At 37.5% G+C, this 12,815-nt stretch overlaps 1 protein-coding gene across 3 annotated transcripts in view; it reads right to left on the minus strand.

The window, feature by feature from the left end:
- Positions 1–12,815, minus strand: part of spock1 (SPARC (osteonectin), cwcv and kazal like domains proteoglycan 1) — a 218,237-nt gene that overhangs the window by 101,720 nt on the left and 103,702 nt on the right. The window contains exon 3 of one of the 3 annotated variants that reach the window (XM_026242696.1): positions 5,926–5,934. The exons of the other annotated variants lie outside the window; for them this stretch is intronic. Within the exon in view, the coding sequence (XP_026098481.1) occupies positions 5,926–5,934 (9 nt within the window). The remainder of the gene's footprint in view (positions 1–5,925; positions 5,935–12,815) is intronic. 3 annotated transcript variants of the gene reach the window in all.

Genomic DNA, 12,815 nt, shown 5'->3' on the forward strand with positions numbered 1-12,815 from the left:
TTCCAGAGCTTGTTCTGCCGTAAATCTTTTACTGCTTGCCATTTTGATAAAACAATTCTGTAATAATGCTGTATCTCTCTCGAATTTATCTCTTTGTGCTCGCTTACACTCCGATCGCTTTCTGCTTTCTCCACGTGATGCGGATTCTCCGATCGCTCGAATATATCTCTTTGTGCTCGCTAACACTCCGATCGCTTTCTGCTTTCTCCACGTGATGCGGATTCTCCGATCGCTCGAATTTAGCTCTTTGTGCTCGCTAACACTCCGATCGCTTTCTGCTTTCTCCACGTGATGCGGATTCTCCGATCGCTCGAATTTAGCTCTTTGTGCTCGCTAACACTCCGATCGCTTTCTGCTTTCTCCACGTGATGCGGATTCTCCGATCGCTCGAATTTATCTCTTTGTGCTCGCTAACACTCCGATCGCTTTATGCTTTCTCCACGTGATGCGGATTCTCCGATCGCTCGAATTTAGCTCTTTGTGCTCGCTAACACTCCGATCGCTTTCTGCTTTCTCCACGTGATGCGGATTCTCCGATCGCTCGAATTTATCTCTTTGTGCTCGCTAACACTCCGATCGCTTTCTGCTTTCTCCACGTGATGCGGATTCTCCGATCGCTCGAATTTAGCTCTTTGTGCTCGCTAACACTCCGATCGCTTTCTGCTTTCTCCACGTGATGCGGATTCTCCGATCGCTCGAATTTATCTCTTTGTGCTCGCTAACACTCCGATCGCTTTCTGCTTTCTCCACGTGATGCGGATTCTCCGATCGCTCGAATTTAGCTCTTTGTGCTCGCTAACACTCCGATCGCTTTCTGCTTTCTCCACGTGATGCGGATTCTCCGATCGCTCGAATTTATCTCTTTGTGCTCGCTAACACTCCGATCGCTTTCTGCTTTCTCCACGTGATGCGGATTCTCCGATCGCTCGAATTTATCTCTTTGTGCTCGCTAACACTCCGATCGCTCTCTGTAACACTCCGATCGCTTTCTGCTTTCTCCACCCTGATGCTGATTCTCTGAACGCTTATTGATTACATGTCTTTTACTATAGTCCAGCCAGCTTTTACAAGGCTACAGCAGAGCTACAGTCCTCTGAATGGCTAGAAGACATAACCTTCCTCTGATTGGGTTAGAAAAAGACTCCTCCCAGTGGCAATTTTTTCCATTGGCTGTTGCGTGTTGAATCTGCCTAACACAATCGTTTTCATTGGCCTGTTTACGCAGTGGTATTGCTCAATAAGGGAAGTGTTTAATATACAAACTGAGCAACGCTGTTTTCAGAGGAATCTGAGGAAAATGGTGAAAAAACCCGCATCTCTCTAGCATTAATAGTTTTTGAGATAACTACACATTTGTAAAAGTATGCCATTTTGGGCGGTACCACCCAATCCGTCCCCAGAGGGTTAATAGCTCGTTTAGAGAACCTTTTCATGATATGCTAATTTTTTGAGAAGGACCTGTATATATATATGTACATGATATAATTTCCATATGATATTGTGAGCAAGTGTGCCTTTTCCCCAAATTGCAATGGTGATACACAGTAGTTTGTTAATGTGATTTTGATGTTCAATATACAATAAGTTCATATTATGAGTTATATATTGTCTGTTTTTGCTCTACTTCATCAATGAATATATTTTCACAAATGTTTTTATTACTGAATAAATAAGTTTTGAACATATCAATTCAATGATTCATAAGACAGTCACCTGCTTAGTTTATTAATAAATGATTAATTTGAACAAATCAGTTTTAACTCACTCATTAAAACAGTGTCTCACCACCACCTACAGTTGGTTTTAGTTCCATATTTAGAGTTTAATTTCAGTTTGAAGGAAACATTTCATATTTAAATTTTCAAAATGTTATACTTTAAACATTCATTTAAAAGGATTATGTATGCAATTGTGTTTCAGTGTAAATGCTCGTTCGATGAAAAAGCACACATTGCTCATTTTAACGGTTGCAAAATTAGAAAAACATGGCTTTTAATGTAAGCATTACATCTGAGGTAGATTTGTGTGAATTAAAACACTAATGCACTTCAAGCTGTACCATCATTTACATTCTGGCAACGTTATTGTTCTGGCTCCTTCAACATTCAGTGTCCTTCAAACACAAGATACTGCCTGAGTATACAGAACAAGTAACGCTTGAATGTCATTGCAACAGATATGAAAATATCAAAACACTCGTCATTTATTATATAACTACAATTTTGAAACTTGTGTATTAAAAAATATTCAGTGCACACAGACTGAAGTAGTTTAAGTCTTTTGTACTTTTAATTGTGATGATTTTGGCTCACATTTAAAGGGTTAGTTCGCCCAAAAATGAAAATTATGTCATTAATAACTCACCCTTATGCTGTTCCAGACATGTAAGACCTCCTTTTATCTTAGGAACACAGTTTAAGATCCGATTTAGTCCGAGAGCTCTCAGTCCCTCCATTGAAGCTGTGTGTACGGTATACTGTCCATGTCCAGAAAGGTAAGAATAACATCATCAAAGTAGTCCATGTGACATCAGAGGTTGAGTGGAAGAAAAAAGTGTGGAAGAAAAAGACGCACAACCAACCGAGAGAACCACAGCCTTACGAGGATTGTCAAGCAAAATTGATTTAAGAATTTGAGTGTACTTCACAAGGAATGCACTGAGGCTGGAGTCAAGGCATCAAGAGCCACCACACACAGACATGTCAAGGAATTTGGCTACAGTTGTCGTATTCCTCTTGTTAAGCCACTCCTGAACAAAATACAAAGTCAGAGGCGTCTAATCTGGGCTAAGGAGAAGAAGAACTGGACTGTTGCCCAGTGGTCCAAAGTCCTCTTTTCAGATGAGAGCAAGTTTTGTATTTCATTTGGAAACCAAGGTCCTAGAGTCTGGAGGAAGGCTGGAGAAGCTCATAGTTGCTTGAAGTCCAGTGTTAAGTTTCCACAGTCTGTGTTGATTTGGGGTGCAATGTCATCTGCTGGTGTTGGTCCATTGTGCTTTTTGAAAACCAAAGTCACAGCACCCGTTAACTTAGAAATTTTGGAGCACTTCATGCTTCTTTCTGCTGACCAGTTTTTTTTTTTTTTTTTTGAAGATGCTGATTTCATTTTCCAGCAGGATTTGGCACCTGCCCACACTGCCAAAAGCACCAAAGTTGGTTAAAAGACCATGGTGTTGGTGTGCTTGACTGACCAGCACACTCACCAGACCTGAACCCCAGAGAGATTCTATGGGCTATTGTCAAGAGAAAGATGAGAAACAAGAGACCAAAAAAGCAGATGAGCTGAAGGCTACTGTCAAAGAAACCTGGGCTTCCAGACCACCTCAGCAGTGCCACAAACTGATCACCTCCATGCCATGCCGAATTGAGGCAGTAATTAAAGCAAAAGGAGCCCCTACCAAGTATTGAGTACATGTACAGTAAATAAACATACTTTCCAGAAGGCCAACAATTCACTAAAATGTTTCATTTATTTTTGTTTTTGTTAAATGTGAGCCAAAATCATCACAATTAAAAGAACCAAAGGCTTAAACTACTTGGCAGTCTGTGTGCTCTGGATTTATTTAATACACGAGTTACACATTTTGAGTTGAATTAATGAAATAAATGAACTGTTGCAGGACATTCTAATTTATTGAGATGCACATGTATATATTTAAGAAAAATATGTAATTTATATTTAGAAATGATATCAGTAAACACATATATAAACAAACTTTTATTTGGCTATGATTAATTGTGAATGAATTGACAGCACTACAATCAATTCTTTTGGCAAAAAGAAGCTTGCAGGGTTTACAACTCTACCAATAGATGTAGTGGTGAAGATGAAGTCAGTCACTATCATATCTCTGGTTTTAATGGATGATGTTGCAAGTTAATACATTTCTCTTACATGATTTTCTCTCTCTCTACAGTATATGCATATCATATATTTTTAACCGTGGCTTCAAATCAGCAAGTGATAGTGGTTTTTGTGGCATGCAGATGAGCTAGACAGCATTTATTTGTAACACACACACACACACACACACACACAACATCACAACACCTGCTGCACAAATAACCATCACAGACAGGAATTCGGACCACAGATTCATTTGATCTTCCCCTCTGTTTCTCTGTGGTTGAGGTAAATGAGGTTTGCGGGCAGGCTGGTGGTTGTCTGCTGTCAGATGAGCTGTCTCATGTTTGCCCCGCAGTCAGACAATGCGGCTGGAGTGTGTTTGAGAAAGTCAGAAACTGTCTCACAGTTCACGGGAGACTAACTGACTCTGGCTGCGTGTTTGTTCCTCCGCTTTCCTTTCACTTCCTGTTTACTCACTCGTCCCTTCACTCTCACTCTCTGATGTTGCTCTGCTGTGACAGTTTAGAGCCCATGGGCATGACAGGTCAGCCGTACACTCAGAGATGGCCACGTATGTGTGTCTGAGCATCATGTTGAGTCAAGACGGCAGCGGGACAGAGCAGACAAACACATTAAAGCTGACAAATAAATCCCACTGACACACACACACTTCTGAACACTGAACTACCTCACAACTGAGCAGATTATTGTCTTGATTGGCATATAGAGAGAGTGTAGGATGGACAGCCTCGGACTGAGGTATGTGATTGGACATCGAGCAGCGAGCTTGAGAATTTAAAGCGGCAGACAAGTGTGCGCTTAGAATAAACTGACGATATTGTTCACTGGTGTGGACGCTAATATCATTATCTATATAGTTACCATTCTTGGTGTGAAAGGCCTTAAGAAACTGTCATGCTGCTGTGTGAAATATAGCCACAGTTTGCTGCATCATTAAGAAATGCAACTTGAGTCTCTGTTACTCAAGGATAGAGCTATATATCAAATCTATACAGTGATGCCGCAGGGTTCTCTGGGCCAGAGCTCATCTCAGACAGTGGAAAGGTGTGCTGTTTCTGTAAAAAATGGACGTCAAGTTCTCAGTCCCAAAGTCCAAAGGGGACATCCAGACTTTCACCAGCGACAGATAAAAAGCAACGTCAGTCATGGTCTATGAGCACAGCAGAGCAGACGGCATGTGTGACAGATGTGCGACAGTATCATTGACATGGAGGCATATATTAAAACTGTACAGAGACATATACTGCCATCAAGATGACTTATTTCACGGGAAGTCCATGGTTATAAGATCAAGACATGCCAGGTCTCATCCTGCATACGCTACAACAGTGTCGTGTCTCCAGATCTTTTGGTTAAACATTATAATTAAAAGGAAAGATGATGTGACATAGTGGTAAACATGCCTCTGTCCCATTTTTTTTTTAGAGTGTGACCGGTTCACCTGCCTACTGTTAACTTTTTAAGAACAGTTTAATTCGGATATTCTATAATTTTCACTTTTATTTAGTCTCTTTCCCAATTTTTTTTAAGAGTGCGTTGCAGCCATCAAATTCAAAATGTATTTATATTTACAAAATACTTTTTACGTTTCTCAGTGAAAACAGTGGAAATCTCGTCTTTGTACTTTTGTCAATTTAATAAAGGTTCGAGAGAATTAACAAATCACATATTCTAGACTTTCATTGCATTTTACAAAATGTCCTAACCTTCCTGCATTATTATAATTTTTTTTTGCTGCTTCATATTCTTGTGAAAATGTTGAAAAGTTTTATTTTTTAGGATTCTTTGATGAAAAAACAGCATCTATTTTTTGTAGCATTATAAATTTATTTACTGTCACTTCTATCAATTTAATGCATTCTTGTTAAAATCTTTCAGTCCCCAAACTTTTGAAATATATATATATATATATATATATATATATATATATATATATATATATGTACAAACACAGACACACACACACACACACACAGAGAAAGAAGAAAAGATTTTGGATATGGATGTTAAAGAAGAGAAAATTATTTGTATACAAAAACGTTAAACTGTTTAACTTACCTCAACCTCCTTAAGACAGCAGATAAAGAGAAAGAGAATGAGATTATAAACAGATTGCATATCATATTTCACTAAGGAGAGCATCATTAGTATAGAATCAGTGACACGCAGGACTGGAACACAGATAAACGAGAAACAGATCAGAAGCTAAAACAGACAGAGTGAACGTAAAATGTAAGTTACTTAGTATAAATTTCTTTTTTTTTTCTTTTTTTTTTACATTGTAATGAAGGGAGTTGATTGTAACAAAGGGAATTTCTCTTTCTTCTGTTAAACACAGAAGAGACATTTTGAAGAATGTGGGTAACCAAACAGCTGACGGTAGCCATTGACTTGCATAATATATATATATATATATATATATATATATATATATATATATATTTTTTTTTTTTTCACCATATCATGGAAGTCAATGGTTACCGTCAACTCTTTGGTTACCCACTTTCCTCAAAATATCTTCTTTTGCATTTGACAGAAATAAGAAACTTATACATGTTTGGAACAACATAGGAGCAAGTAAAGAATGACATAATTGTAATGTTTGGGTTAATGATCTCAGTAAGTAATTTAACAATTTTGATGTTGGTCTCATGATCACAGTTAAATCACAGATGTAAATGACATAGATGTGAGTGTGGTATTCCTAAAATGTGTCTTATAATACACATAAAATATTGTAAAATTATAATAAACACAGAAATATGAAGCAAGAAGTGAAGACACACATAATTCATCAGCTGGTTCTATAAACACAAATTAATGAAAGATCAATCAATAGGAAGCACACACACACACACACATGCCAACATTCATCCATACAAAAACACACACCCTGTGGGCTTTTTCATGTGTGAAGCGATACAGGATATTATGAGAGAAGACGTGTAATTCTGAACACATTACAGCCGCCATGATCAACAAAGGAAGAAAACAATAACAGCAGCGCACGCACACATCTTTGAGATAAAGACATGATTATTATTAATAAATACTTCAGCTCTGAGGTCTTCAACCAAACACCTTTTGTCCCAGGGGCTGATAAAATGTTTGGAATAAACAATTATTATTTATAAATCATTATTAAGATCTATTAGATCTATTAATTCTATTTCATGCATACTGGGTTTTTTACACTGTTAAAGAGTTGGATTCTCATGCTAAACATGGACAAAGTTTCAAAAATTAAAAAGTTGTATGTTTGAAGGAGTATTTTTGTTCCCAAAATGCTCCTTCCGGTTTGTCACAAGTTTCGGAAAGTTTTTTTCGAGTGTGTTTCTGTGTGACGTTAGATGGAGCGGAATTTCCTTATATGGGTCCTGAGGGCACTTCTGCCGGAAGAGCGCGCGCTCCCGTAAAGCAGAGCACAGCAGAGACATTCACTGATCAGAGCGAGAGCGTCGCGAAATGTCACAAAAGGAGTGTGTTTTTGGTTGCCAGGGCAAGACAACCCTGCACAGATTATCAAAAAAAAAAAAAAACAGCATTAAGGGACCAGTGGATGGAGTTTATTTTTACAGAGCGTTAATGTCACAGCTTCCAAACGCTCTCAACACAAAAGCCTACTGGCGCTCGTGATTCTTTAGCTCCGCCCACACGTCACGCCTCCAGCCGGTCGTGTTTTTCCGGGAAAAATCGGTACAGACTATCTTTCTCTTATGAATATAATAAAACTAAAGACTTTTTGGAGTTACGAAGGATGCAGTACTACTCTATAGGTACTCAAGATTAACAGGATATTGAGTGAAAACGAGCATTTCACCCCCCCTTTAATCTCGTGACAACACACACACAACACTATCAAGCTTCTATAGTAGTTTCTCTGGGTGTGCATGTGTTTGCTATGTGATCACATCAGTGTTTGTAGGTATTTGTATATGTATTTCCTACCTGAAGATGAGATCAGTTTGTTTAGTCAATTAATGTGACACTTGAAATGGCTTGCTGAGCAAAGTTTTCTTTCCTGTATTAATGAGTTGTTTGAATAACCTCTTGTTTTTGTATGCCCCAGACTGTAATTCATTAACTTGACATTAGTTTTACACTTTACCTACAAATACGAATGAATTCGAATGAAATCACGTTGGTTTCTATTAAGTTATAAATCATTCATGAGACCATTTACATTAAACAGTGTGTTATTGGGTGGATTTGATCCCCTGATTGTCGTGGCTACTAAATTATTTAATTCTATTAAAAAATGTAAACCTGTCTTTCATTCAGAAGCCATTTGCCTCTTCAAAGGGGTCATATGATGCGATTTCAAGTTTTTCTCTCTCTTTGGAGTGCTACAAGCTGTTCGTGAACAGACCCAAAAGAGATATTCTTTATAAAATTTAAGACCCGTCCACACCTTCACAAAATGCCCCGACATCGACATCACAAAATGGGAAGATTTGCATAACACCACCCAAATGTTCATGCAACAAAATAAGTTGTAACTTTTATTCTTGCTGTAGTATTGTTGCTGTCATGGAGATTGTTGCTGTGTTTCGTTGTGAAAGTGAAAATACTTTGTTTGGCCTTCCTAAAGAGGACACAACTAGAAATCAGTGGATAAGTTGTATTTACAATACTGTTCCAGAACAGTTCAAAACAAATATTTAGATGTGTGCAATGCATTTTATGGAGGATGAGGAGGACATTTTCTGGGAGAGTAGCCTACAATGCTGGTGTTCTGACAAATAATGCCTCGTCCAAACTCTTGGTCTGTACTGTATATATATATATATATATATATATATATATATATATATATATATATATATATATATATATATATATATATATATATATATATATAGTACAGTATATTGTCTTAATATCTGAACAACTTGAAATGAAATCCAAGATGCACTGGAAAGTTATTACAGATAATGCTTACATCAAGGTGAAACACCTTAAACTCGCTTACTGGCAGAACTGAAAGCCAGAGGATTGTGGGAAATGCAGTAATGATGGGTCTAAGGGTTAACAGCTCAGACACATGAGATTTTCTAAAAACGTACACTGTCTCTCTCTCTGTTTCCCTTGATTTCTCCTCTGGTGCTGTCTGATAGCACAGAACAAAGCCTGCGGCTCTCTCCAGCTGTAGCGTATCAAAAAACAGAGACTTGGAGAGCTTCAAACTGTACGAGCAGCTTGAGCTGCACCATCTGACATGCCAACTTCACAGCATCATCAGAGGGAACATAACGGCCTGTGTAAAGTTTACATGTCCCTCCAGAGCACAAAACCAGAGAAAGCTGAGACATGCTGAACGCCACCAGCGTGACCTGTGTTTATGAGCAATGTGCAGTTTTGTCGTTCTGACTGCTCAAGTACACGACAGATAAATAAAGCCTCTTGGTTCCTCTTGGGTTTTGGGAGGATGGGCCAAGACCCATCTGTGTGTTTTTTTTTAATTGTTGGTCTATGTAGAAATTAATCAAACAGACATCGTTTGGCTCTTGTAGGGCGTCTGTTTGGTTTTTCAGCATTTTGTAGTGCAAGCGTTGCATGTCAAGTTAAAAATAGTTTACAAAATGCCTCAAGATGCTGTGTACTGCTGAGTCGAGCAGCTGTAAAGCCTGATATATGAAATAACAGTGAAAAAAAAAAGTTTATTTTGAAATGGGAAAGTTTATTGAAACTTTTAGACACAACATTTTTTTTGGTTGAGAATTACATTTGTTACTGTTACTTTTTAACAGTATAGAAGATACTTACAGAAATGATATAAATATCAGTAGGTGCTCTTTTTTAATAATATGTCATAGTTAGATAATTAATTGAATAATGATCAAATCATATAATGCAATGCAAGACAATAATGATTGAGAGATGAACAAATAAACATTCCTGATGATCATATTTGAGACTGACTGCTTTTCTAAAAAGCAATGTCTGGATAATACAGTGAAAGTAAATCATGCAACTTTCTTTTACTGTGTGTGTTTCAGAGAAAGATGTTTTCTTCATCCCTATCACTGAGAAAATCCAAATGTTTGTTTGTCTATCAATCCTGCGTCTTTATTTTAGAAAAATAAATTGATCCAGCCAAGAAATTAAATGCTTTGTTGCATTGTGTTTGTGATAAATGAAACATAAAATCTGAAACGACAAAAATAAAAAAACTAGCTTCTGAATGAAAGCATTGTGACTGACAACTTAATTCAATCGATAAACCACTGAATGCTCAATAAAGCAAAATAACTTATCAAACAAACACACAAGAGTGGGTGAGATGGATGTGTGGGGTTTCTACTAGGGTTGGGTCAATAGAGAGTGTTTATGTATTTCAGTTTTTAATTTTGGGGGAACTTTTTTTTTTTTTTTCATTAAGTATTTGCATTTTATTTCAATGAACAAAAATTGTTTTTAATAATTTTAGTTTGAGTCAATGGGAACAACACTATGTCTCATATGTTTCTGACCAATCACACAATGTATCTAGCTGTTGTAATTCAAAGTCTCTGGGGTATATTTTTCACAATAGTTAAAAATACAGTGTATGGGTCAAAACTGTTATAAAATATATATATTTTTTTAATATATCAAAAATCATTAGGATAATAAGTAAAGATCATGTTTCATGAAGATCTTTTCTAAATTTATTTTTTTTTATCTCTGCCAAATATTGTTCTATCCATCAGTGGGAAGCTTATTTATTCATCTTTCAGATTACGTATAAATCTCAATTTCGAGAAATTGACACTTAAGGCTGGTTTGTGGTCCAGGGTCACATATATGAGGAGCGATATAAACCAGTCCTGTAAAGAACAAAATACAAAGATCCATAACTACAGTAAATAAAGCAATAAATAAGCCATATACTGTACATTGTCAAGCTCCATACATTTTTTTCAATATACACATTGATTAGAGCGACTGCGGTAATGTGGAAATACACTCGTTGTTGTTGTTTTTTTACTAGCATGTCAATTTATTCACTGCTTTTACCTGTGATTGTTTTTAAAGGCATTTTTGTAGAAAAACTAAAAGACCCTGTAAAGTTTACCAAAACAAACTGACTGACATAAAATGAATCCAGTCCAAACACGGCTTACAATCCAAACTTCAGCTCAATAAAACACATGAAACTGAAATAGAGAGCAGAAGTATCAGATGCAACCAAACCCACAGCTGACGCACAAGCGGCGCCTGCTGCAGACTCGATTTCTCAAATCCAGACGCAGCGTGACGAGGTGTGTGCGATAACATGAGGTGAGTTCACCTTCTGTAGTGATGACTACCTGATCCCATTACAGATACAGAGCCTGTCCGCACCAGCACGAGATGTGTTTCCAGTGCCCCCACGCTGTGTGTGTGTGTGTGTGTGTGTGTGTGTGTGTGTGTGTGTGTGTGTGTGTGTGTGTGTGTGTGTGTGTGTGTTTTCTGACATATGTCATTCCCATGAGCCCTGGTCCCACTTCACAGAGGAAATAAATCAATGTGTTCATTTAGTTTTAACACGGCCGTCTGCTTCCCTGCAGACTCCTGCGAGACTGGGAAAGCCGGAGAGAGTTTACCCATAACACACTCCAGAAGAGAGAAACTCATGCAGTCTTTCCTCACGCCTGAGGACTCGTGGGATTGCATTTCATCCCTCCATCATTGAGAGGCAGATTCATCCTCCTTCTGAGATGTACTTGAAACTACATCAAAACAGCGGAAAATGTTCAACAGGATTCATCAGTTTGTGTGAGAAAGGTTAGTTAATGCATCAACTAGGAGTAAAAGAAAAATATTGATTACCCAGTGGATAGTGATTCTCTCGTCAACGATTCTGAATCGATTCGAAACATTTCAGAATCATTCTGAACATTTTACTTTATATATGCTCGATGAGGGCATCATTTATGCTGTTTGGAATGCAGTACGTTTTGGAAACATGAAACTCACATACGGATGCTCACGAGCACTTTGTGTGTTCGTTCTGAAGCTCATGGCTGTGGCTGTGTGTGAATCCGTGTGAGAGGTTAAATGCACTTGCATGTCCAAATACTTTTATGATACAAAATTAATGTAAACAAGGTCAGTTATGTCTTAAAGCTGCAGTAGGTAACTTTTGTAAAAATAAATTTTGTACATATTTGTTAAACCTGTCATTATGTCCTGACAGTAGAATATGAGACAGATAATCTGTGGAAAAAAATCAAGCTCCTCTGGCTCCTCCCAGTGGTCCTATTGCCATTTGCAGAAAGTCATCCGCTCCTGGTAAAAAAACAACCAATCAGAGCTGCGGTCCGTAACTTTATTTGTGTTCAAAATGTATAAAAATGTATATAATAAGCGAGTACACCATGAATCCATTTTCCAAACCGTGTTTTTAGCTTGTCCTGAATCACTAGGGTGCATCTATAATAAGTGTTTATATTCGGACTATTTTAGATTGCTTCAGGGATACCATGGCGGAGTAACCCAGTACCTTTGTGATTCTTCATAGACATAAACAGAGAGAAGTAGTTCCAGCTACGATGTTCTTCCGCAAGACGCAAGCAGTTCTGTTTATTAACCGCTAGAGCGTCAAAAGTTACCGACTGCAGCTTTAAGAGCAGCACAAAACATCTGGTATGTCGAAGTAAACCTGTGCTTTGGTGTGAATGCAGCGTATTAAAGCTTCCATTGTCTGTGACATCATAAGATGTAATCAAACAGCAATAATGCTGAGAAAAATTGAAAAACCCAAGATACTAGAAAGCACTCTCTTTTTGTTTATCACTTGTAACGTGTTTCTTTCACCATTTCTTACTTTATATTTGATTTAAGTTTTGAAGCTATATTTAGTTTTGATTTATTATTGGTTTGTAATTATTTTAAAAGTATCCAGCTTAAATAATCGAATAAAAATGCACAAATAAAACTGATAATTTGATATTTGCAATCATTACATATACTTTGCTTTGAAA

The sequence above is a fragment of the Carassius auratus genome, unplaced genomic scaffold (genome assembly GCF_003368295.1).
Source record: "Carassius auratus strain Wakin unplaced genomic scaffold, ASM336829v1 scaf_tig00001753, whole genome shotgun sequence".
Classification (NCBI taxonomy): Eukaryota; Metazoa; Chordata; class Actinopteri; order Cypriniformes; family Cyprinidae; genus Carassius; species Carassius auratus.